The sequence below is a fragment of the Chanos chanos genome, chromosome 4 (assembly GCF_902362185.1).
Source record: "Chanos chanos chromosome 4, fChaCha1.1, whole genome shotgun sequence".
Taxonomy (NCBI): Eukaryota; Metazoa; Chordata; class Actinopteri; order Gonorynchiformes; family Chanidae; genus Chanos; species Chanos chanos.
In genome coordinates, this window is record NC_044498.1 from 39,332,126 (window position 1) to 39,357,670 (window position 25,545).

At 42.7% G+C, this 25,545-nt stretch overlaps 1 protein-coding gene across 1 annotated transcript; it reads left to right on the forward strand.

Moving 5' to 3' along the window:
* Window positions 1-1,234: 1,234 nt before the first annotated feature.
* slc30a6 (solute carrier family 30 member 6) lies at window positions 1,235-24,908 on the forward strand. Its single transcript, XM_030770956.1, has 15 exons — window positions 1,235-1,418; window positions 1,983-2,029; window positions 2,889-2,975; window positions 5,384-5,468; window positions 12,783-12,825; window positions 12,996-13,061; window positions 15,650-15,730; window positions 16,225-16,260; window positions 16,873-16,967; window positions 19,882-19,930; window positions 22,469-22,588; window positions 22,924-23,026; window positions 23,156-23,203; window positions 23,361-23,429; window positions 23,974-24,908. Exons 1-15 carry the CDS (start codon window positions 1,235-1,237, stop codon window positions 24,535-24,537), a joined length of 1,677 nt encoding a protein of 558 aa, XP_030626816.1. The 3' UTR covers window positions 24,538-24,908.
* The last annotated feature ends 637 nt before the right edge of the window (window positions 24,909-25,545 follow it).

Consider the following 25,545-nt stretch of genomic DNA (forward strand, 5'->3'; position numbering starts at 1 on the left):
GTGTATGTAGTTCAGGGGAAACAGGCTTAGCATTGAAAGACTGAGTGGAGGGAACTAGTGACATGATGTGATAGCTTATGACTGGAGTTATTCTCATCTCATGGGCAGGAGCTGATACTCTTTGTTCTGGATGACTTCAATTGGTCATGTCTGATATTCAACCATTCACAGAGGTGGAGCGGGTGCTCCAAGAAGGTGCTCCTGTATGACTTCTGCATTCAAACCCACACGGACAGTTGGCGACTTTGTAACGAGGGTATTTGTAATGAAGGAGTCCATCCACTTAATGAGTCATTATGTAGTAATCTGCTGGATAGTGAGCTCTTTGGCACACAGATATACCAGTGAGTTGTTGCTGAGTTGTTATCATTCCTGCCACATCACTTACTGTGGCAACAACACTCCCAAATCTGCATTTCATCCAAGCTAATTTTTCAAATAACTTTGATTTCCTTGTTGAGCTGCCCTCTCCAACGCTCACAGTATTGGTTCATTTGACAAATAATTAACACAGCAGACATATAGAGCAGATTACATTAAGCTAATTGTCTTAAACTTTGTTTATGTAGTGGGAGAAAAAAATCACACAGAAATTTTAGCCATGATGCACCCTCTTATACAGTGCTGTTTATGAGTGGACTATCAGCCTTGCTGAAATGCTTGACACAGAATGAATGTGAAAGGAGGCTATGCAACAATGAAATCTAGATGAACAGGTTTAGGTATCGATCTGTTTGTGACTTATGAACAGCTAATCAGCTGTGAAAAGCTATCCAGTCTCCCATTGTTATCCTGAATCCCTCATTTTAGATGCTCTTTGGGGAACTTTATTGAAACTGTTAACTCAGCATATTTAAAAACATCTATGCACCATACTTGAACATGTCAATGGTCTTTCTCTGGCTGGAAAAACTTCACTAATTGATCTTTTTAATGACACCAAGAGGGTAACCCTTGTTTTATTTATGTCATAATCTGCATCATTATTTGTTTTTCTCTGCTGCTGTTATTCACTGCTTCTTGATTGCTGTCCGGTCGTACACAGCAATCCTCCTTGTGCGCACAAGGCATCGTTTGTCCTTTTTCCCGTGCCGTCAAAGAGGAAGTGCAACTTGACAGATCTACAATACATCTACACAATCTGCTTCGCCATATCTGTAGGATGACGGAGTCACGGTGCTGTACTACGGCTTAGCGAAAACATAACGCTGTGTTGTGTTAGCAGAAAGCCAAAATGGCGATGGACGGTACGTCCACGTCTCCAACAGGACTGCCGTACCACAATGTTTCAGATTTCTACCCCAGAAAATTTGGCCCGAAGCCGGACGTTGTACCGTCCGGGGTAACCGAAAGGAAAGTTGGACCTCTAGACAAACCCGATATGGTGGCAGTGGATGTCATCAACATAAAGGAGTCCGGTACGGGCTTACTGCTGCAGCTAACTCTCGTTAGCTAGGGCTAATGATCAGCTCTGACCTCTGTTTGCAAAGGAATATCCTACCTAACGTACAATGAAGTTCTTTTGTAGCATTATACATGTTGTGACTTTGATTGGTTTTTACTGATGTGTTGATTTTAGCGTGGTTTACTAATACCAGCTATATTTACAAGGTGGACTATACTAACTGTCAGGATTTAGAAGGTAGGCTAAGATAGCACAGTAAGCCCATATCTCGTCCTTTAATAAGCTAAGCACCTAACCTGGGTTGATGTTCTAATTTTATGTTAATGCGTATGTGTAGATACCCAATTTTACTCAAGTTCGCTATTTTGAGACCGTTGACAGGCAGTATTGTTAACCAGTTCATCATTCAACCTGCGAGACGTGTTTAGAGTGGTCTTTAACCTAGATAGTTTCATGCATTTTATAAAAGCGAACACCTGGCTAATCAAAGTCAGCGTAGTTAGTTTGTTATGTTAACAAATATGAAGGTAGTTAAATATACGAAAGGGATTGATCGCTGCATGTGTAATAATTGCAGACACCCCAGTGCACAGGAAGAAGCAAGAGAAGGACACCTATGTTCTGGTAAGGTCCTGTTTTTGATGGTCTGACAGTTTTATTTGATCTTTTTATATCTTCCTCCTAATAGTTTTGGAAATAATGTAAATATATATATTAGGAAATTGACAACTTGTTTCTCAACACATTTAAAACAAAATCTCCTTTTTCCTTACGCACGAAAACAAGAGAAATGGGAAATATAATTTAGCTTGACAGCGCTATCAGAGTAATACTGATTTACAGGCATTTTGTCTCTTAAATACGTCTGTTTTGTCTAATTTATACAAAGAAGTTAATATCTCAGTTTTATGGAAGACTGAGACTGGTTAGCAGCATGTACACTGACATCATGCAACAGCCATGTAAGTTTGTACAGGCCTAGTTATATTTTAATTGAAAGTTTGAGGTAATTCCACTCAGGTTATGGGAATGCACTCAGACAAATGTATGTGTAAGCATTTCTTGAATGACCTTCAATAACTGCAAGCTATTTATGCAAATTCTAGCCAAATCAAAGCAGGGTTTTAGATGACTATTCAATAGAGCCTCTTCTGATCTGTTTGCAAAGAGTGAAACTGCTAAAGATGCACAGTCCAGTTGTAGAGGGTATGTTAAGCAGTAAGCAAAAACTGACACTAGGTGGTGGTATTGCACAAGGATGCACACAAACACTGGAACCTCTATGAGCATTAGTTCTTGTTGAACAATTAGATACATTTGGAACATGAAGAACAAAAAGCCTGTATTCCCTCAGACAGCATAAGGATGCTATAAGAAATCTTTGGCATATCCCTTAGTTTAGACCCTGAAATACTGTAAATAGTTCATTGTATGCATCTGTGACCAGCTGAGTTTACATTAACTTGTTTCTTCACTGTTACAGGGCACTATTCACCCTTTCCGAAAATCACACAGATCCATTTTTGGGAAGCTGTCCCAAGAATTCTGTTTAGTAGCATCTGACAGAAGGGTAAGTTTCATGAAGACAACACCATAACAAACGGTCTCAAAGCCCTGCTACCACTTTAATCTGCACTCTCTCTCTCTCTCTCTGTCTCTCTCTCTCTCTCTCTCTCTCTCCCTCTCTCCCTCTCTCCCTCTCTCTCTCTCTCTCTGTCTCTCTCTCTGTCTCTCTCTCTCACTTTAATATCTCTCTGTTAAGGCATTTATGTTTCGTCAGTTGTTTGGGTTTCACAACAATGCTTGTCAAAAACATTTATTGATTGCCATAGCATTATGCATTAAGCGGTTTACTCATCCCTGCCAAAGCACAACCAGAACCCATTCAGCTTAATCCCCCAGCTCCTGCCAGTTTCCTAGAAGTCGAGGGTGTTCTTTAGGTGAATAACTTAACCTGCATGGGTACAATTAAGCTCAGTGTTAAAAACGTGCCGTCTTAATCTGGTGAATTGATAAAATGGTCGCTAAGGGAGAAGTTACAGCTGCGATGCAATTGTAATTTCTAGGTTGAGGAAGCCACATAAATTCTATTGTTGTGAGAGGAGTGTAATCCTGTCTTGGCCCACACCAGGGTCCTGCATTAACAAACAAACCAGGATTGGATTACACTCCATAGATTAGACAACAAGCAAAGTTCAAAGCAAAATCTGTGATTTTCAATGAGGAGACAATACCTCTTAACATATCTGTGCATTTTGGCTGCTTGCCTTTGTTGAATGGTTTTGCCACACAGATTGTTGTCTAAGGGGCACGTAACAGAACTAGCCCGATAAGCTAACCAAACAGCACTGATAAGCAAATTGGACTTGTGTCTTTAAGCTCACGTCTTCTATTAGTCGTCCATACCAAACATTTGGGCTGCTGAGTAACAGTTCCTTGGCAGTATGGGGGTCGTCTGCACAGCGTTAGTCTGTGTGTATGTTTTGAGCTGGCATTTCTTTCATATTTTTGTTTTTGTTATTTTTAAAGGGAATCTACACTAACTCTTATGAGCATTCAGGCTATCAGGGGTAAAATCTTCTCTGTATGAATTATGGGGTTTTGTTCCATCTGCCAGTATACTAGCTGTATACGCTCAGCATTACAACTGGGAGCTACTGGGAATAGTAGCATGTTTTGCAATGACCTGTACTGCGATAAGCAGCTTTTGGATAAAGGGTACCCCAACAAGTGTTCCATCTGCCAGACTGAACTCACGCAGAGTAAAATGAACTGGTTTGATTGAGGGAAAAAGAAATAGTCACATCAAGCTTTGCCAAAAGAGAAAAGCACCAAGAAAGAAAGAGAGATGTTCCTCTGCACCACAGCCAAACACAGAGCACATGGAATATACATGATCATAGGGTAATGAATTGAGTGGCACAACATGCCTCGCTCCAAATATAAAACAGATAGCATATTTGTTTTGGCATGTGGTCTGTTGTGGTCAGCGTTAGTCAAAGAAAAGAAAACATAGCTTGACATCAAATGGGGTGTTTTAAATGAGAGGGCTTTTGCACTGAAAAAGAACTGTAGTGTCATTCTGCTGGAAGCTGCTGCTCTCTTCGAACCTGTCAGAGCCGATGACAGTGTGGTTCCACTGAACCTTTCCATCCATTTCCTTCCATTTGAATCCATTGTACTGTGTCACATCCATAGTACAGTTGAAGCTGGCTCCACTGCAGTTTTGCTTTCACACTGGTGAGGGCGATATGTTGATTTGATATTCATTGCTGTTCCAGAGAAGTGGGGCGGGGGCGAGGGGGTGGTGGGGGGGGTGGTTTAGTGTCAGGCAATGCCCTGTCTCCGTGTTTGCACACACACAAATGCAGTGCACACACACTGCCACAGGGCCATACACACTTCAGCTTCCATCTCTGTAGCTGGCTTGGGCTGTCACAGGACGCCCTTGCTCTGTCATAACATGGCGCACCGCAGTAATTGTGAACTTCACAGCACTCACAGAAACATGGATGATTCTGATGCAAAGTGACAGCCTGAGTTTCTGTGCCAAAGCCCAAGTGCCTTAGTTTCTCTTTGAGATTTCACATTCTTTGCAGGTGGACTGTACTTTTAGGTTGAAATGCTTCACAAACGTTTCTTTTCCTGCATTACCTGGAGCTTGGAACGGAGCTTGCAGGGATTTGTTTAATAGCTCCTGTGTGGCCTTTACATTCACAGTTAGATCAATGAATTTATTGTCTTATATATTGACTGGGTTTGTCATTGACGCAACATCAAGCTGACATTAGATGCAGAGTCTAATGGAACACTTTTTTTTTTCCCCCCCAGAAGATTTCAGGTCCTTTAGGTGATATAATGGCAAACCGATGGGTGTCCTCTGGAAATAAAACATAAAGATTGGAAATGATCTCTGTTTATGGTCGCTTTTGCTTAGGTGTGACATAGATTGACCCTTGTGTGTTTCCTTTTTTTCAGTCCTGGAGGATCCTGCTCTTTGGTGTGCTGAATGTGATGTGTACGGCATGCTTGCTAATGTGGTGCAGTTCCACCAATAGTATGGGTAAGTGGATGTCTCAGGGTTTCCCTTAACAATATCACTCCACAGGCACATTTTTACTGCCTCCAGTCCTGGAAACCCACAAGACAGCGTTTCACATTGCCCCACACAAACACATCAAGTCATCCAATATAGTAGTTGACCAGTTTTAGTTGGACGGGATGAGCTGGCTGTTTACTAGTTTAGAGCTAATCCAGGAAGTGTCGTGGGTGTACAGGGCTGCAGCTGAAAAATGCCGCTCTTTGTCATACGGAGTGTCGTCTCTTTAAAGTGACAGCTCTGAACCAAACAGCCGACGCACTCAACTAAAGCCGAATTTTCGGGTTTCCGTCTAATAAAAAAAAGGCAGTGGTCAGCTCAGTGTTTCCTAGAAGTAGCTGATTTACTGATCTTCCATCACAGCGCCCCCTCGGCAGAACACCGCGCTTTTATGAGCGTCAGTAATATTTACAGTGCCTGTGCATGCTTTTACTTGAATGGTAAAAATGGGGTGAGATTTAGGATGCGGCAGAAGGGACCCTTGATCCCTCTATTGAAGATTAGATCTCTCCATGTTTGGTGTAGCTTAATGTGCGGCTTGATTGTTTTGAGTGATCATCGTGCTGGAATCAGCAGTAAGTCCATTTGGGGGGGGATAAATCCTTCTGACTAACAGCTCAGAGGACAGAGAAAAACAGCAGGTTGGAGAAAATGCCACCACTGTGGGATACACAGGAAATACAGGATGATCACATATCGAGCAGAACAGGGAAGGTGATCCAAAAGTCGATGCAAAGCGCAGAGAAACAGCGCCACCGAGCCCTGCTCGCAGACGGAGGACAAAAGATCCAGAGGACAAGAAACTGTTGGTACACTTCCCATATGGTGTTTGTCCACACACAAAGGAATTGGTAGTAATATTTAAGGCTTTAAGGGGCAGATACCCTTACATAGCCCTGTTAATTTTAGCAGTCGCCCATAACAGCCAACTGTATCTCCTCATTACGCTTCACTGAGTCATCTCACATACTTGGACTAAAAACTCTCTGGCGCTTTTACATCTCGCTGGACCAGTTTTGATGTGGGTCTTAGACTTATCACTACAGAATTACAGCGCGTCGTAGGACGAGTCTGTCACGTGTACCACCACTTTTTTACGGGAGAGCTATCCTGCATTGTTCTGTTTTATACTTGCTACATGGTTTGGTATTGAGCCCAACATAGCATTCACAAGGTTATTAGTGCCTTTGTGTAGCAGTCAGGCAAATTAGATCTCTTCCATATCTTTGAATGTTTTCCAGTCACTGCACTAAGGTCCTCATGTGTAGTGCTGTTCTTTGGGCTTCTGCCTCATTGAGCCTGCACTGCAGTGCTCGTCGTGAATCTCCATCCCCACCCCCCTATCCGACTAGGCCATCATCACAGCGGAGAAAAGCTCCTACTGACTCATTACCCAAGCGCTGAATTAATGCTGCTCGGCTCCTGTGTTCTCACCATACCTCTGCCAGTGTGTAACATCCACAACACCAAACCCTTTCTTGAATTCACCGTGTGCCACACAACTGGGCATGACGTGACCCTCAATCGAGATTTGTTTAGTGGTGGGCTAATTTGCCCTTTATGTTAGTCGTAATCCGTCATAGGATGGCAGGCTAATTTTCTCACAGAAAAAAACGACGGTGCCGTGCTCTTTTTTGCCTCGGTTAGTGAATGTTTCCTCTTAGAGAAACAAACACCACCCATGCTGAGTAAATGAGTGAGCAGCATTCATATTCATGCTTGAAGCGTGCTCTGAGTGACACAGTGTGTTTTTGCATGTATTTGGAGTCGGAAATAAGACAGTTGACCTTGCGCTGAACCATAAAGTTCAATCAGAGGGCTTCTAGATGTGCACACACTGATCATTAGGAAGGAAAATCCTACTACGAGCTCCAAGCTTGTTGTCAGGGGGGTTTCCAACTCAGCGGCTCTGCCCAATGTTCAAACAGTCTTTTTTTATTCTCTCTTTCTCTCTCTCTCTCTCTCTCTCTCTCTCTCTCTCCCTCTCTCTCTCTCCTCTTTCTCCTCTCTCGCTCTCTTTCTCTCTCTCTCTCTCCCTCTCTCTCTCTCTCTCTCTCTCTCTCCCTCTCTCTCTCTCTCTCTCCTCTTTCTCCTCTCTCTCTCTCTTTCTCTCTCTCTCTCTCCCTCTCTCTTTCTCTCTTTCTCTCTCTCTCCCCCTCTCTCTCTCTCTCTCTCTCTCTCTCTCTCTCTCTCTCTCCCTCTCTCTTTCTCTCTTTCTCTCTCTCTCCTTCTCTCTCTCTCCCCCTCTCTCTCTCTGACTCTCTCTCTCTCTCTCTCTCTCTCTCTCTCGCTCATTTGTGCCACAGACAAAAATTCCTTGAATTTTGTTTTTGTTAACAAAATGTTGTTGACTAACTACATGCATGTTTGCATATATATAGAAATTGGTGCACACATGTGCATAATTGCCCGTGTGTATGAATTTTTCCCAGTGTGTTTGTGTGTGTGTGTGTGTATGTGTGTTTGTAAGTGATCCTAACGCATCAGTGCATAGCCTGTAAAATGTAAAACAGATGAGTCTACAGGACACAGTTTGCTAGCGTCAGCTCGTCCAGATCAAATTTTGCACTGGAAGATTGTATTAGGTTACAAGCTGTTGAAAATGTACACACTTTAATTTGATATGAACATTCCTCTCTTGTCAACACTTCTTTTAGTCAGATCAATATGCTTCTGTGCCCTGGGGTAGAGTTATTTTACAGGTCATTACGAAACACCGAATTCTGCCCAGTAAAGCGCAAAAGATGCTCCGCCTCAGATTCTTATCACACATTCTTATGATGTCCACTCATACCTTTGGCTTTGCTCTTTACAGTGACAGAAAAGGGCTTGTTCTGTTGGCTCGTAGAGTTTTATAAATGGTTTCAGGTGCATGCAATGTGTAGTGTGTGGTGAATAGTTAAGGAAACTTCAAAGGCTTCATTCGGGCTATGTAGATCACAGATGAGATTTTGTTTATAGTTGTTCGCCATTGTTCCTGTTTGGCAATGGCTATATAACTCTGATTTAAACCTGTGATGCATGAGTCATTTTGTTTTTCATTCCACAGAGCTGTGTGTGTGTGTGTGTGTGTGTGTGTTTGTGTGTGTGTATGCATCAGTATACAAAACTGGTATGCCTCTTGAGTAAACAGCAACTGACACCCTCTAGTCCAAGTGACCTTTCAAATGCAGTTAAATTAGATTTTCTTTTTTTTTTATCCCAAAAATATAGCTACAAATACATTAAGCAGTTAATCAGATCAGTCAGCGCTGATCTAAAATGTAGCAGTGAACGGTTTGTTGTTCTGTCGTTTGTACTACTGTTTGTAAAGCCGTGCTATTTTGGTTGGTTTGTGGAAATGTGTTAGCATGGAGATGTAGGAGAAAAACGAGAAGTTGGCTCGGAAAGCCACTGGTCCCAGACACAGCACAGTCAACAGCTTGGGGAAGCCAAGCGAAAGGAGGTCAAATGCCTGGTCTCTCTCTCTCTCTCTCTCTCTCTCTCTCTCTCTCTCTCTCATTCTCTCTCTCATTCTCTCTCTCTCTCTCTCTCTCTCTCTCTCTTTGTCTCTGACTCTGTCTCTGTCTCCCCCCCCGCAATGTGTTATCAGAAACGTTTAAAAATGAGGCAAAAGAAAGCCATTTATGAAGTTGCCTTTATAGAGAGTAATAACCAATGAAATGGAAAGATGCCAGTGACTTTGACAGCTTTTTTATCTGCTTGTGTTATCCCTCACCTTGTGTCATTGTGTATGCATGTGTGTGAAATTAGGAAAGAAAGTCCTCTGTGCATTTTGTTTTTCACTTGTGTGTCTGTGAGATTGTGAGTGTGTATGTAGCCATTAGTCACTGTTCACTGGACTGGTCACAAGTCCCTGGGCCTTTTCTGTTCCTCTGTGTCAGAGCACGAACAGCACAGTTTGACAAGGCAGTAAATTATGGCCGCCTCTCGCGTGTTGAATGTGTTGACTAACACAGTCTTAAAGTCAGCATATCGAATCAACAGCTCTATACAATGAAACCAGACAGCATTAGAATAATCAGGAACTCTTGTATGCTACTTGGTTCATATTCGCTCTGCGTTTGACTGAATGGTTTTCTTCACACCGTCTCAAATGATATTTCTGGTCTTGCGTCATGGAGATAACATTGCTCTCCTCGATCGATACCTCAGCTTGTCTCTGTTAGAGTAAGTTCAGAGTGTGAACAATTCTTTAAACGTCTTGCTTGAAATATGATTAAATACAACGAGGATACGCAGGTGATAAATGATTTAGACATTATAACAGTCTGTGCTACATCACACAGGGACATTGCAGTCATGCAAGTGCTGGGATACACAACCCCTTTTTCTGATCTTCCTCTCTTCACTTTACTGGCAAGTGATTTGTGTAACTTCTCTCTGGAGAAGGAGAACTTTCTCTGAAAGCTATCTGTCTACAGTTCAGTTAACAACACTTGAAATAAACATTTGTTCAGATGTGTGTCTAATGGGTTAATCTTGTTATGAGTTTAATGAAGTCTCCCTTTGTTTTTGGTATTGTTCCCCTTTAAGTGGGTGAATGTACAATAGCTGTTGAAGGAGTGTTATGGGTTTTCACGCGTGTGTCATTTTATTTAGCCGCCTGAATTGAAACAAAGGGCAGGATTAAACTGCCGCTGTAGTACTGGTAAAAGGGAGCTCTTTTCAGTGCCCTGGACATTGATATGAGCTTCTCTCTGGCTCCTCAGAGACCCATCTGCTCTGTCTATTCATTACTGACAACCTACTTAAAGTGTAGAATTCCCCTTCCATCTGCGGCCTCGCCTTACACAAACCAATTAATTACTGTTCCAAACTAAAGTGAGACTGAAGTTAATACACTTCCCAGCACAGAGAAACGTTCGCCATCATTTATCAAGACGTTGTGTCACCTGTCAGGTGCACGGTTGTAGCTGGAGTGTGTACTACACCATGGGACAAAGTAGGTCTTCTGTCACTGTTGTTGTCATTCATGTTTTGGTGTGAATGTGAACTGACCCGCTGTATGAGTCACATTCCATATTTGCCTCTCTTTGGAGTTCTGTTACTTGATATTTATTCAATATCAATATTAATATCAGTTTTCTCAGGTGTGCAGCCGGTCAGGGTTTACAAGATAGTGTTTTATGTGAAGGGTATATTTTTCACCTGGGGAGTATCCGAGAACAATGCATGGTAAATGCATTGAAATCTGGGGGGCCAAGGGTAAATTCTCTGTACAGACCTGCATCAGCACACATTCCCTAAACAACATTCAGTTCTACAAGGCTGACATGAGCCCGTAACAGCTTAATTCTTTCAGTCACAAAAAAGAGCATTCAGTGAGGGGAAAAAGAAAAAGTGTCTCTATCACAATGATAAAGTAAATGTCTTAAGATAGATCTCATTTGTCCCAGAGAAATCTTTCTTCTCACTTCCTCAGACAGACAACTCTGACTCCATTATACTTGGCTTAGTGCTAGTGAGAGGAGAATGCAGAGGAGACTTAACTTCTCTCAGGTTTCCTCCTTGAATAACCAAACGACCAGTGATCTCAGCTCAGATTCTCCGTAAAGCTGCTTTGTGGCCACGTCTATTGTAAAAAGCATTCTACACATTGTATAGAATTATTGAACAGAATAGAAAGGTAAGTGATTTCCCCCAACACCGTAGCTGTTGGTGGCTTTGTTGGTATTGTCGCTTGTTGCCGTTGTTGGTGTGTGTGCAGTCAGGGCTGTGTTGTGGTGGTCTCATTACTCTCTGTTTCTGCGGCCCAGCATGGGTCTCCATATGTGCGTGCGTCTCACAGGCTGAAAGGCAGGGGCAGTTAGTTCCAGGGTCTCATTTTACCCCCCAGCAGCTAGTGTCAGCACCGGCCCGGGCTGCTCCAGCCGTCCCTGCCGCTTCCTTTTAAAGTCTCCCATTTCCCCCGCCAGGTGTTTCTGTGTAGTCAGTCAATAAAGCTTTTAGTTTACATATGGAGCGATCTATTGTTATTTTAATATGCCGCGTCGACAGACACCCGAGAGGCCCGGTCGATGCTTGTTGCAGAACTCAATGACAGCGGAGTGCTGCAGTTTGCAAATCTCTCTTACCGAAAATACCCGAGCGCTCCGTGCCATGTGGTTACGGGACCACCCCGTCCTAGCCGAGGGGAGAAAGGCGATACTCGCCCGTGGACTGTCGACCCGAGTGCAGTGTCTAAGGCTCCTTAACTTTTTGCTTATCCTTCTCATGACTAGCCAGCACTTAATGCCTTTAATGGGGCTTTGGTCTCCAGAGGGGGAAGTGAGAGGACGGTAGGGCATAGGAGAAGGCCAATCAGACATGTTTACTCTTCTATTCTGCAGACGTTATTAAATATTCAGCTCCACGGACGGATTCATTTACCTCCACTGCGTTTCTTCCTCTTATCTCCATTGATCAGGTCTGTAAACATACACAAGTGACCTTAATCTGCTCACAATATGGTACAAGGGTTCGTTTCTTCTCCGCAGGGATACAGGCCTTTTTCTCTACGGTTTTTGTGTACCTGTCCCGCTCCAACTGATAGTTTAAGTCTCCTTAAGGAGAGTGAGAACCAGTGTGTTTTTAGCTGGTTATTCTGTTGGTCAGCTGAAGCCCTTACAGTCAATGATGAGCTTGGTCTGGCGACATTACACGGTCAATAGAGTCAGCGTCGGGTTCTCGCACAAAACACCGAAGAAACATTATTGGATTTAAGTTTGTTTGACCTTTTGTTTGATCTTGGGAGCTTGTTCAGGTTTTACACAGTGTAGGAGTAACAGAACTTAACGTGAACATGATCTTCTTTGGGAATAAGATCATCACGTTGATGTTTCGCGAGATTCGTCAGGCAGTTAATCCACCTGTACACTATGCAGAGCCGGTGTGTCTTTGTGCTGAGTCATGCTTAATGAATAAATAGGTTGGCGCTTCAGGATTACGCCACCTCAGTTTGGCCAACACGGCTGGGCGAAGTGTGAAAACAAAATAATGTCTGCATACAAATGTTTGCTAATCTGTTCCCCTTCATATCCAGCTTAGACAAAGCTGGTTTGCTGCTGAACCTTCGGCTTTGGTGGCTGTGGAGTTCATGTGCCCAAAGTAGATCCTTTCCTTGACTAGTTAAACCATTCATCATAGAATTCATGCAATCAAGATGGCAAACACAGCTGGTTGCTAGGATACTGATTGACTGGAGTATGATTATTCAGTGTGTTATTCATATAATGTCATATTTTCTTTTAAAGGCTTTCGTTCATGTGATACATCTTATTTATTCTTCCGTTTCAGCCTTAACTGCGTACACGTACCTCACCATATTTGATCTCTTCAGGTAAGCACTAACAAAATCTATTATTTAGAACCCAGAGGGCACCCAAGCAGAAAAGGTCCTCATATAACCCCTTTTTAAATATGGCATCTCCTTTTTTCCCCCCTTTTTTAACTCTTTATCTGTTGGCCTTGAGTGTGAAGCCTAATTTGTGTAACATTTCTCTCTCGCAGTTTGATCACATGTCTGATAAGTTCTTGGGTTACTATGAAGAGACCAACACAGGCTTATTCGTTTGGGTAAGTGTGGCAGCATTCCTGTAAGAGGCTGTCTGTGTGGTCGAGGTAATGTTTAATTTGGTTTTATTCTTAGGTCCACTGGTATGGGAAATTCCATCCTTAAAGTTACGCCATGCTATTGGACCCCCCACTAGGTGATACAGGCTTCAATCCAATTAACATTTAAGTAGAACTGCTCTGTGAATCAGTGAACAACATTGAATCCAGACTTTAGTGGTGCTGTTTTCATACTGCGAAGCATTTGGGTTGTGTGAGATGGATATGAGCTCATTTAGTCTCATTGCTTTTGGCTAGTATCTATAGGCTCAAATGGATACCGTGGTTATCACTGATATGTAATCGCTGTTGATTGCGTGGCTCCAGACTAACTTTTTCCACTAGTAGCACTGATGCTCCTTACTTAACATTTTAGGAGCACCAGCACAAAATTGAGGCGCACCACTTAAATCGACACGCAACACAACGCATTCATATTTTTTCCGTCTTAACAATATTACTGATAAATGCCTTGGTAATAAATGGACAGTTTACAGAAATAACAACGTTTCATCACAGGCCAGAGTTGGGGTCGTGTTAGGTTCGCAATTTGCATTAGTGTTAAGGCATCCTGTACAGGCACAGAGCCTACTCACTTACACTGTAGAGATGACTATCACCAAACCACACCAAAGGACTACGATAGGGTCACGCCAAGACAGCTGACAAACGACTGATTGAAATAATAGAATAGCTATTTACGTTTCAAACATTACTGTTGATGCTTCCGGCAAAGGAGTTTAGATGGGACAAACTTTGGTTCATTCACACTGGTTTGCTGAACGACCGTTAATTTAGTTTTCATTAAGAAAATAATAGTGCATACTGATAAGACTTGCGTTTACACTGCAGTCAGCTACAAGCAGAACAGATATGTCCCTCCGCTTCAAACGAAACCTCCAACAAAGATGTTCAATAGAAAAAATAGGTCTGACAGCCCAAACGCTTGTTATTCTCAAAACTCAACTTGAAAAACGACATCCGACGAGCTCGTCTGACAAAAAGAACAACAGGTTACCTTTATGACAAAGTTTAGTATGAGAAGGTAAAAAGGCTTTTCTTAGTCGTAAAACGTATGGTACGTTTTTGAAGACAACGTAGATGGCATCCCGTGCAGTATCGACCCCAGCCTGCATTCTCATGATGATGATCGCCTCACATTAGCTCTCCACTCTTATCACTCTCTGTCTCGTTCACACACACACACACACACACACATACACGCTAATTCTCGATATACAATGATGATTTAAAAAAAAAAAAAAAAAAAAAAAGAAAAACAAATGGGGGGGCCTAGTTATAAAATTGAGTCACGTGGTCTCCAAAAACAGTCGCAAAATGCGATTAAATGGTCGCAGTCTGGAGCCCTGGATTGTACATGTTATTTGCATGTACTTGCATGTGGTGCCCATATCATACACAGTGGGAGGGCGTTGTTGATGTCCTCTTAGGCCATGTTGATGGCATAGGTTTCTCTGGGATGGAGCAACCCTCTGTTTGGTTGGCTCCTGTGACCTAAGGGTGTTGCTCCGTGCTGATAACACAGAAAGCTGCTTTTCAGCTTCACTTAGTCGTAATGTGCTCAGTGAGCGAGTACAATGGGTCACTGTAGCTTCACTCTTTTACACTGCGAGGAGATAATCTCCCGTCAACCACAGTTCCTTCTCCATCCCTACACGTCCTCCTGCCTGCACCCTTCCGAGCGCCGCCTCAACCCCCCCCAAAAAAAAAAGAGTTCAAAAAAGAAAAATGCACCCCACGTGCGTCAGATGACGCGGTATCGATCGGCGAGTCGAAATTTCGACCTGCTTGCTGCCCGTGCCCGTCGTTGCCCGCGGTCCCTTAGCGACGCGGTCAAAGTTGCCCTGGTATCTGGTGGGAGTCAGGCATGAGCAGGTGTGAGCTTCGCCCCTAAGCCCTGGTTTTCTGAGCAATGTTTGGACACAGCCCTAAGGCTTTTGTGCTGCTGGTAAACAAAGTGTGACCCACTGACATTTGGGTGTGCCGTGTCGCCGAGGAGCAGACCGCTCACCGTCTCGGGAGAATTGAACGCATTAACGTGTTTTCCAAACAAACCATTTGGCTCTATCCGAATCTGTTATTGAACTCGGAGGCAGGGTGTCCGGGGGGCTGTTAACAGACACCCTCATTGTCTGTGTTCTTCTAATGATCACCACTTAAAAGAGCTGCACATAGCCGCACGCACGCAGCTGCGCTTTTTTTTTCTTCTTCCCCGCTAAATGATTGTGATGGTTTTATTTGTTCCGTGCTTAAGAAGAGGTGATGGGAGTACATGCGGTTCTGGATGTAGACACAATATGGTTAAGGTTTTTGAAAGATTAAAGCACCATGTACTGTGCGTTAGTGATTCCGCGCTTAAAACCAAAGATCCATTAACCTGGTCACTCCCATTAGACTGTGGTTTTCATTTTAATGCCCTTGATAGTATTTATTATTTTTGGCCATGTATCTGTATTTCTGAGGTTTTATACATATATATATATATATGTGTGTGTGTGTGTGTCTGTCTGTCTGTCTTTTTATTTCTATAGGTTTGAGCGGTTTGAAGTTCTGGCAGTCTTTGCCTCCACGGTGTTGGTTCAGCTGGGAGCTCTGTTCATCCTTAAGGAAAGGTTGGTTGTTTTCATCTGCTCTGTGCAGAAAATGGTAGACTATGAATATTTCAGGGCTGTGGGAATGTTTATCAGAGCCTGTGGCCAGAGTGCCCAGAGAGAGGTTTACCTAACGGTCACTTCACAGACAGGGGAGGGGCTGAACCTGCACTTTGTTAAGCGGCGGGGAAGCCACACAGCGAAAAAAAAGAATGGAAGGGTGGAGAAGCAGAACTTTTTTTTTTTTTTTTTCGGCGAAACAGGGATTCTTTTGATCATCTAATTAGTGTAGCTTATCATTTTGTCTGTCTGTGACCGTTAAAGTTAAAAAAGCAATATCGTTTGGGTGAAACCTCTGTACTCTCTCTGCAAATGAACATTCTCACTTCTCTGATCTAGTCAGCTAACGCATGAAGGCTGTACTCCTCAGTTGAACTCTCTACCTGACAGTCTTCCCTATGTTGCTCCACGTCCTGCTGTTCCTTCAGAATTGACGCGGTTTTGTTCTCTTGCAGCGTGGAACGCTTCGTGGAGCAGCCCGAAGTCCATACGTAAGCGGCGCACAAACATACACGCACCTTTCTGCCCATGGTTGTGCTCCAACAATACTAGAGAAAACAACGGTTTTAGTGATCAGCTGGCTTTGATTACATCATGAGGACTTAGCCATTAAACTCTCAAAAAATGAGATTTTCAGCTAATCATGCCGACGTCTCTCCCCCGTGCTAGTCTGCTATGAAACAAAGATTAATAAAGTTATTTTGTCCAAACAAAATGGACTTAAGGCAGCCCCTTGAATCTGATTAGCTCTCACCAGGGCTAAGTGCTGGCAGCCTATGATCAGCATAGATCTCAGCGCCAATGTGCCTGTGTTTGCACACTGCTAGTTATCAAGTGGTTGAAAGACAGGGCAGTCCTGTTCATTTGTGGTGGATATGGCATTAACATTTGTGTATATTTTTTATTTTATTTTTTATTACTTTTGTGTGGTTTTTTTTTCTCTTTCTAAGTTTTGCTTGTTTCTTTTACGTACAAGCCATCTGAATATCTTTTTTGAAATAATTAATTTTAGAGCTCTCTCAAAATGATAAAATGTATATGTATATGCATATGCAATGTATAAAAATGTATAATTCTTCTGTTTTCCCTGCCATTATCTGTAGGGGGCGCCTTTTGGTTGGGACCTTTGTAGCTCTTTTCTTTAACCTCCTAACACTGCTGTCTATCAAGAACAAGCCCTTTGTCTACGTGTCTGAAGGTAGGTCTGTTCCAACAGCTTTTACTTTGTGAACATCTGAATCTGATTCATTTATGGGTCTGTTTACACGTAACATTGCACTTTTGTGTCTTCAGTCTTCAAATCAGTTTAAGACGCACGTATGATGCACATTTTACGTTAGATAGAATAATCACCACACCCAACATGCTGAAGGTTGTTCCTGGCCTGTAAACAACTAACTCCTATCTTCTGCTAAATATATTCACCTGTTAATGCTATTTAGTTTATAGTGGTATTAAACAGTCCTGTCTGTTGTAACCTTACATGCCACTCGTTACCTCCCAATTTCGGTTTGAACTTCCGGCATTTGCCTGCTATTACCCCAATTGACCAGTAGAGGGCCAGAGATGGCAGCGTTTAGAAGTGCCTGTAGGAATAAGCTGCCACTAAACTGTCATCCGTCCGTGTGCTGTGTAAATCCTCCCAGCAATAAGAGGGGCTCAGGCCTAATTGTCCGCCACGGACATCTAAATCCCTGTCTGCCACTGATGAAAGCACACATTTGTTTCAGTTCCTGATCTCAGACAAACCTCTGCCAGCACTTCCAGGATAGTCCTGTTCTTTTTTTTTTTTTTTTTCTTTTTTTTTGCGTTAGACAGATAGATAGCAATCTGTGATGTCATTTTTTTCAGATGCAGTATAACATGAACAGCAGTATATGACTGGATCTTTTTTTTTTTTTCCCTTCATATTACTGTCTGTGGTCCTGTTGTTGATATGTTTGAATGTGTTTGTCACAGTAGGGAGATGTGTGTTAGAGTGTCGGCACTGAGCGTAGACCGCTGGTGTCAGAGGTTGAGAGCAAAGGGATTGGCTGCGTTTCGAGTCCTCCCTCTTCTGCCTGTGTATTCTATAAACACTGAGTGCACTGGAAACAAACATGTGTAAATGTTTATGCGATGCTCCTCAGCAGTGTTAGCCCCGAGGTCTGATTTGTCAGTTCCATTTGATTGGTCTTTCCAGGACCAGATGCTGCCATTTGGTAGTTCTCACGTCTTAGTGGGCGTAATTGGCTTCTCTCTGTGGAGTAATTAATCTGTTTAGGAGAGCAGTGTACTAGATTAGTTTGGTCACAGCTTACTTACCACCCACTTGAGATAAAAAAAAAAAAAAAAAAAGTCTACCCTGGATTCACTATTTAGTCTACCTGTATCCTGGAACCGAGCCCACGTTGGTTTGTCAATGCACTCACATGACAGAGAGAGCATATCGGTTCAGATCCGCCCTTTTATCAGATCAACCTCTGTGATGTCCCAGACTGAGGATCTGTGTTTAGAGTGCATTAGCATCTTGTTCCAGCTCCTAAGTGGGTATCTTCACGTGCGTAGTGTCGGTCACAACATACGTCGTAACTGCTCTCTAAATGAGACAGATAAGCTCTCAGAACCAATCAGTTTCTGGAACTGGAGATTAGATTTTTCCTTCAGTTTGTCATTGAAATTTAACATATAATTACTCAAGATTGGTGGGGCGTTAACTCCTTTTACTAAGTGGTGAATTGCATGTACAGAAGCTACTATCAGAGAGACTTTTAACATCCATAAGCACATTTGATGATCATTGGAAGACCATATATCACTTCAGCACCTTATATCTAACGCTCTTTAGGTCATAACGTAATTGGTCGAGCCGTCCTAAAAAAATGAGGATTTAAGGTCCGATACTTTTGTTCAGGATTTGCCATCCGTCCATTGTCCTGATTAGCATTTGTCTTACTGTGCCATTAAAAGTGATAGTCAACACTGACCAGAGAAGTGACCAGAAGGAAGAACATCAATGCTGTTGTCATTTCTTCGCCACACTGACTGAATGACCAGAAGAATAAGCCCTCACTGGTTCACCATTTTCCTTCCCCCCTGGTTTTTTTTTTTTTTTTTTTACTTATCACTGGCTCTCAGATGTGCTGATAGACATAGAAGCACACAGAGACATGCACACACCAGTGCACACTCATTCTCTAAGGGCCGTTACATAAGAGTTCCAGACAGTCATGTCCTCCAGGTCCCAAACCATCATGTTATGAATAAGTCATTCTGCTAAAATAATTCCTTCATCAAGCACTTTTTACAATGGTCTGCTTGGTGTGCTCTGCTTAACACTTGTTTCATTCTACACTAGTTTATCGTAGAAAGAGACGGGTTTGGTCTGATCAGTGTAGAGAATGTTTACGTTGAGATTACGTTCTGTCAAAGCGGTTGCCATAGGATGAAGGGACCTCAAACGTTCTGGACCTATCGCAGACGGTCCGATGCTTTCATGTCACTCACGTTGCGCTTTGAAGCAGAGCGTGTCCGTTTTAAGAGCTTAATTCAGCTATCAAACCAGTCCTGTGATTTTTCTTTGTTATCACAGATCACAGTGAGATTGGCCTTTATGATTAGTTTGTTTTACTACAGAAGTCAGGAAGCAATCAGAAAGCACTGCGATACACATCCAGACAGCTGAATGCTTTTCCTCGGTATGCCACGATGGTGATCAGGGCAAGTGCACCCTTATAGTGTGGGAGCAGTACAGAAAACAAGAACAAGGTGTGTGCTTTCAAATAGCCTTAAGTGTACAAGAAAGAGAGGGAGGAGCGAGTGAGTCGTCAAATGTGTGTGTGTGTGTGTGAGAGAGAGAGAAAAAGGGTGTAAGCCCTGAGCCCCCCTTGGCTAAATGACTTGACTGGACTGGACTGGACTGATCAAATATCAGCATATCTCCTGTTTCCTGGGTTACCATAGCTGTTGTGAGGGAGGCATACATAGAGTGTTGGAGCAAAGGGTTCAGAGGGAACTGTTTTGCATGGATATTTAACCCATCTCTCTCTCTCGCTCTCTCCCCCCCCCTTTCATTCCCGCCCTTTCTCTCTCTCTCTATCTCTTTCTCTTTCTCTCTCTCTCTCTCATAACAGCTGCCAGTACCAGTTGGCTCCAGGAGCATGTTGCTGACCTGAGTAGAAGGTGAGATCCCGTTTCAGTGAGTCATCCTCCTGTATTGATCCTCATTCTTTGTGTCTAAGCGGATCAGCCAACTCCTAGCCCTTCTTCAGGGAACAGTGAAATGTTTTCCTTTCTCTAACTGTTTTCTCACAACCACAATATGGTGTCAAAATAAAAGCCTGGACGGCACTATTATTTCAGATGTCTGTCATGACTAAAAAGGCAGTGCTTTAAGATTGAAGTTCTAGCAGTCTGCAGTATTACTGGGGAGCAGCTAATGTAGATCTGCACCATGATGGCAGTCCATTTGTAGGGAGTGACAGTGTGTGATATCCAGTTTCCAGTCACAGCGACCTCTCTGCTGGTTGATTTGTCTGCTGTGGTCAAAGGTTGATGGTGTCTTTTTGTCCCCCCCCCCCCCACCCCCCCCAGTCCTTCTCCTCTGTGTCATGCCCCGAGGTAAGAGGAGGTGCTTGGGCACGGTGGGGCAGTAGTGTCTCTCCTGTGAAATGCTTCACCATGATGAATCGCACCATTGGATTGTCTGAATAATGTATGCGGCGGGATAGCGTTTCAGGGCCGAGCTTTGAGATCATTTTGCTCTTTGTAAGGCTGTGGTTTGCCCGGTGCCACCTCTTATCACCGCGGATTTGGGCCGTGACAAGAGTCGTTTATCATTCAGAAGCGTTGAAAAGGGAAACCTGCTATCTTTGTAATCAAGAGGACTTCATCGAAGCTCCTCGTCATCCTTAGCCATGATTTGTGACCCTTGCGCTTTAGACAAGCTTTAAAGGCTCCTTATGTGTGTGTCAGGGCTTATTTAAAGACGGTGACTAAGAGAAATGGGTGTACGTCTGAAGGGGAATTTTAGAATTTCTTTCACAATAGGCAGGTCTTCTGCTGTACCAACCTATTATGTTTGGATATATTTATTAACACACACACACAGACACACACACACACAAACATATCTCGTTCTTAAATACTAGATCAGTGTGAACGCTGTAAAGTTTTCAGAGTATGTCAGAAGAAAAATTGCTAAAGCCAGCCGTGTTGCGATGCCTGTTTTATATTTGGATGGGTTTTTTGTGGATGCAGTCTGAGGGCACTTTGGGTCACAGCCCCGCCCTTCTCCGTGGGAGGTTACCTGGGACAGCAGCACCTCCATTAATGGAATGATGATATGATTGCTTCAGAGATCATTTTGAACAGGATGTACCCTCTCCTTATCACTCCGTGTTTGAAAATCCCGTGTAATCGTGGCATTCATGTATCTGTGTTATACTCCTGTCGCCGTATTTTGGGGCAAATATTATATAAGCTTCATATTTGCCTCCACTGCTGTTGACTGAAGTGGATTTGAGTAGTGGATTGAGGCCTATGTTTGGAGCCAGCTGACATAATATCTAGTGTTTGTTTGTCTTTCCCTAATCCCACATTTTCCATCTCATACTGGAGGATTAAAACACAGTGCCTGGCACTCTGAAAACAAGGCGGTGGCTTTACCCTCCAGACTGCACTGACAAGTACTGAGGGAATCACACTGTTCTGTTCTGACTCAAATTTTATCAATGCACCCGAAAGATTATCAGATTATTGGGATTATACCCCCCCCCCCCCTTTAAAAAGATGTCTGTTTTAGAATTATAGAGCCTAAGTAAAACCAGCCCTTTGTACTTAATTGAATGATTAATAGTTGAAGTGGACATGTATGTATTGCAGGTCAGTAGGATTTTCAACTTTTTCTATGAATTTATATCAAGCTCAGATCAGATTTTAAAAATATAGGGCTGCAGACAAGATCGCTCTGAAATATTAAAACCTCAAAAATCAAACCAATTTGGAGTTCTTCCAGTGAGCAGATTTGTATTGCTGTATTTTTACTCTGTCTAAATATGTATGTCTAATATAGATTGTTATCTCCAACACGCTGATGTTCGGTTTACTGTGACAGGTCTCATTAATTTGAACAGTCTTTCAGTTTTATCCACGTAGAGAACAAATCTTCATACCACGCTCACAAAAAAGAGCAGTGAGCCGGAAAGAGGCTGTTTAAATGCCAAACTTACAGTCTACTAGTCCCAGACTCCCCTTTTTTCAAATGTTTAATGCTTGTTGAGACTGTGAGATTCAAATCTCATTTATACATCAACCACAAAACATATTTCAATATGTTGTCCCAGCCTCAGCTTATGAGCGGGAAAATATTTATCCAGGCAAAAACGGGATAATTAAGACAGCCGCAGCTGGTGAATGCTAGTAAGTAATTACAATGAAGAAGCTGCAAACCATTAGCTGGGGCTCCAGAATCATGCCAGTGTCAGTGTGGAAGTGTGTGGATGAGCACAAGATATTCTGAATGCAGAGGCCTCGTGTAGGGTTTCTCTCTCTCTCTCTGTCTGTCTGTCTGTCTGTGCTCCTTTGGCAAGTCTTGGAAAAATGCTGATTACTTCACACTCATCAACACGTATCTGAATGGGGATGAAAGTATTTGTCGCTGTTTGCGATTGTTAATCTCACTCTGTGTGTGTGTGTGTGTGTGTGTGTGTGTGTTTGCAGTCTGTGTGGGATCATCCCAGGGCTGAGCAGCTTTCTCCTGCCCCGAATGAACCCATTTGTCCTGATCAACCTGGCTGGAGCCCTGGCACTTGGCATTACTTATATGCTCATCGAGATCAAGTAAGCTGAGCGCTCCCAAATCAGTCTGCTGTATGATTACTTAAATTATATTATCATACGTTATGTAACAGATTGTTTGTATCACGTCGTATAGAAGACAATGGGACAGTCATCCTTAGCAAACATAGTTCAGTTTTACCCAAGAACAAATGACAGCTAATAAAACATTGACGAATACCAAAATTTCCGAAGTTTTCGCAAAGTTCCCTAAATTCTTGCTGCATTTGTTTTATGATTGGTTCTGCACATAGGTGCAGTTCTTTCATGAGGCCCAGTAAAAACTCTTGTTAATCACAGTATATATGTTGGAGTTGTCATGTTCTCTCTATTTGCAGTAATTACAATGCTGTGGACACCGCCTCTGCTGTGGCTATAGCCCTCATGACCTTTGGGACCATGTACCCAATGAGCGTATACAGTGGGAAAGTGCTTCTACAGGTATATATCCCACCAACACCCACAACACCTACATACACAATTTGAAAACGCCATGAAGTTCCATGTACCACACATTCTCATAGTATGCTTGTTTATCGTGCAGTAAATTCTGTTCTTTCTCCCTTCCAGACCACTCCTTCCCATGTCATTGGCCAGCTTGATAAACTTCTCAGAGAGGTAGAGGTTGCATTCCTCAGCACCCTGTTAGATTGTATTTAAAGAAATAATTTTCTCTTGAAATTTCTCATTTTTAAAGTGTTATTATGTCGTTGCTTTAAATTCTGTCCACTTTCAGTCTCAAATAATGACTGATTCTGTATTTGTATCATGTCAGGTCTCCACTTTTGATGGTGTCTTGGAGGTTCGGAATGAACACTTCTGGACTATTGGCTTTGGTTCTCTGGTGCGTTACAGTTTAATACTTCACTTCCCTGTTCTGAGTTGTCACTATCAGCTCATTTCCAGCTTCATTACTCTCTCTGGTTGCATAGTCAGGCCAAAAAAAGTTGTTTTGATAGTATTGCACCCATTTTATATTTCCTGATGCACTGAGGAAAACCTAACAAGGTAATTTATTAGTATGTAATTTTTTGCGCTTGCAGCAGCCCGTTTGCAAAGTTGGCCTAGTTGTACAAGAGATTAAAATGCCTTGGAAATTTTCAGCGTTTAGTCATAATGTACCGCTGCAAAGTTTGTTTGCCTAATTCTGCTTAATTCAGCATTTCATTAGACGTTTGTCCTACTTTTTTTCCACAAGATTTAAAGTGTCTGCTGGAGTGTTGTAAGCTTTCTAAAGGGCCTATAATCAGACTAAAGTCTGTGATTCAGCTTCTCTCCACTCTTGACGAAGCACTAAAAAAAGTCTGACTAAAATAGAGACAGAGTTACCGCAGTCACAGGCGCACACATTTAACCCCCCCTGTCTTTTCCACCGGCTTTGTGTACAGGCTGGCTCTGTGCATGTCCGCATTCGAAGAGATGCCAACGAGCAGATGGTGCTCGCTCACGTGACCAACCGCCTCTACACCCTGGTCTCTACACTGACAGTTCAGATTTTTAAGGATGACTGGATCCGTCCATCCCTAATAACTGGAACGCTTCCAACCAACGCGCTCAGCCCCTCTGATTACGGGGGGTTGTCCACCGTTCTCCCTCCCTCTTCCAAACAGCCCGAAGAGCTGGATCCCCTAACGTCCACACCTGCCAAACCCAGCAGCCCACCTCCAGAATTCTCATTCAACACACCGGGGCAGAACATCCAGCCAGTGGTTTTTCCCAGCGCACACCAGCATAGGCCTTACAGCCTAGGTCTTAATTTTGGGGCATCCCCCTACACAAGTATGCTCAATCAGGGCTTTGCACGGCCAGGCACTGGGCTCGGGATGGGTGTAGGCTTGGGAATGGGAACTAGAATGCCGACAGGACAAGGATACAGAACTTCTTTTGGCGCAGCACCTCATAGATTCGGGAGCAATCTGCTGCCTTCACAGATGAACCAATACAGACCCTGATCTGAGCACAGGCCCTAGTTACTGCGCTCTCTTAAAATCCAGCGGTGATACTGAACTGAGAACAGGTGGAGAGGAGGGAGCCGAGGTTCAAAGAGGATATATCGGTATTTATTTTGATGGGACCAAGACTTCTGTCCTTAAGATTGTTGAATTTTTTTTGAACTGTACTTTTAAAGATCGCTGATGTATCGGAAATATATGAAACTGTCTGATTCCCATTGTCTCTCAAATAAGAGGATTGTTTAGGCTATGACATTAGCATTATAAACCTTCTCTTAGAAAAGATGATCTGCTACATACTAAATATACTGTGGTCAGTAGCCATCCAATAGGCAAAGCTGGAGACTGTCTTTGTCTTGAGCGGTGCAAGAAAGGTTAATACGACAACAAAATCCTCTGTTTGTCGCCTTTTTGATATTATATCCAATAATGATTCATTGTGTAAGAACCCAACTGTTCATGCATGAAAATAATTTAATGGTGGGCAACTGACCAAAGTACGGCTTAATTGGATTATCATATTTCCCAAAGCCATACAAAACAAATAAATACTTTAAAGAGACATTGGGTTCCATGTCTGATGACATCTCGACCAGGGTCAGTCTCACAAGTTCAGCTGTATGCTTAAATGTACAAATTAAAACGGTGCGAGGTGCGATATAGCTTACATTAGCCCAGAAAGCCAACGCTGCAACTGCCTTTATGATTTGGTGACACGCTTGACTTTTTCCTGTATATTTTTTTTTTCCCCTGTCTGACATTTGAAATAACACCTTAGCGATGGACGTTCCATAAACATAAGGACCACTCAAGATCTCCTGAAAACTTTATGTAACATTAATGGAGCTTTGGGAAGACAGGAGACTTCGGACATTTTAATTATATTGTTATACAATTATTTTCTTGTGCATTTGAATAAAAAAATTATATATAAAAATTATATATATATTATATTTATTATTATATATATATACTGTATATAAATATATATATATATATATATATATA

Excerpts from the sequence above, each read along its gene's own strand:
- slc30a6 (XM_030770956.1), top strand. The coding sequence starts at position 1,235 with ATGGCGATGGACGGTACGTCCACGTCTCCAACAGGACTGCCGTACCAC. Across the intron at positions 16,261-16,872 it reads GAGCAGCCCGAAGTCCATAC|GGGGCGCCTTTTGGTTGGGA; the intron begins GTAAGCGGCGCA and ends CATTATCTGTAG. Across the intron at positions 19,931-22,468 it reads GTTGCTGACCTGAGTAGAAG|TCTGTGTGGGATCATCCCAG; the intron begins GTGAGATCCCGT and ends GTGTGTTTGCAG.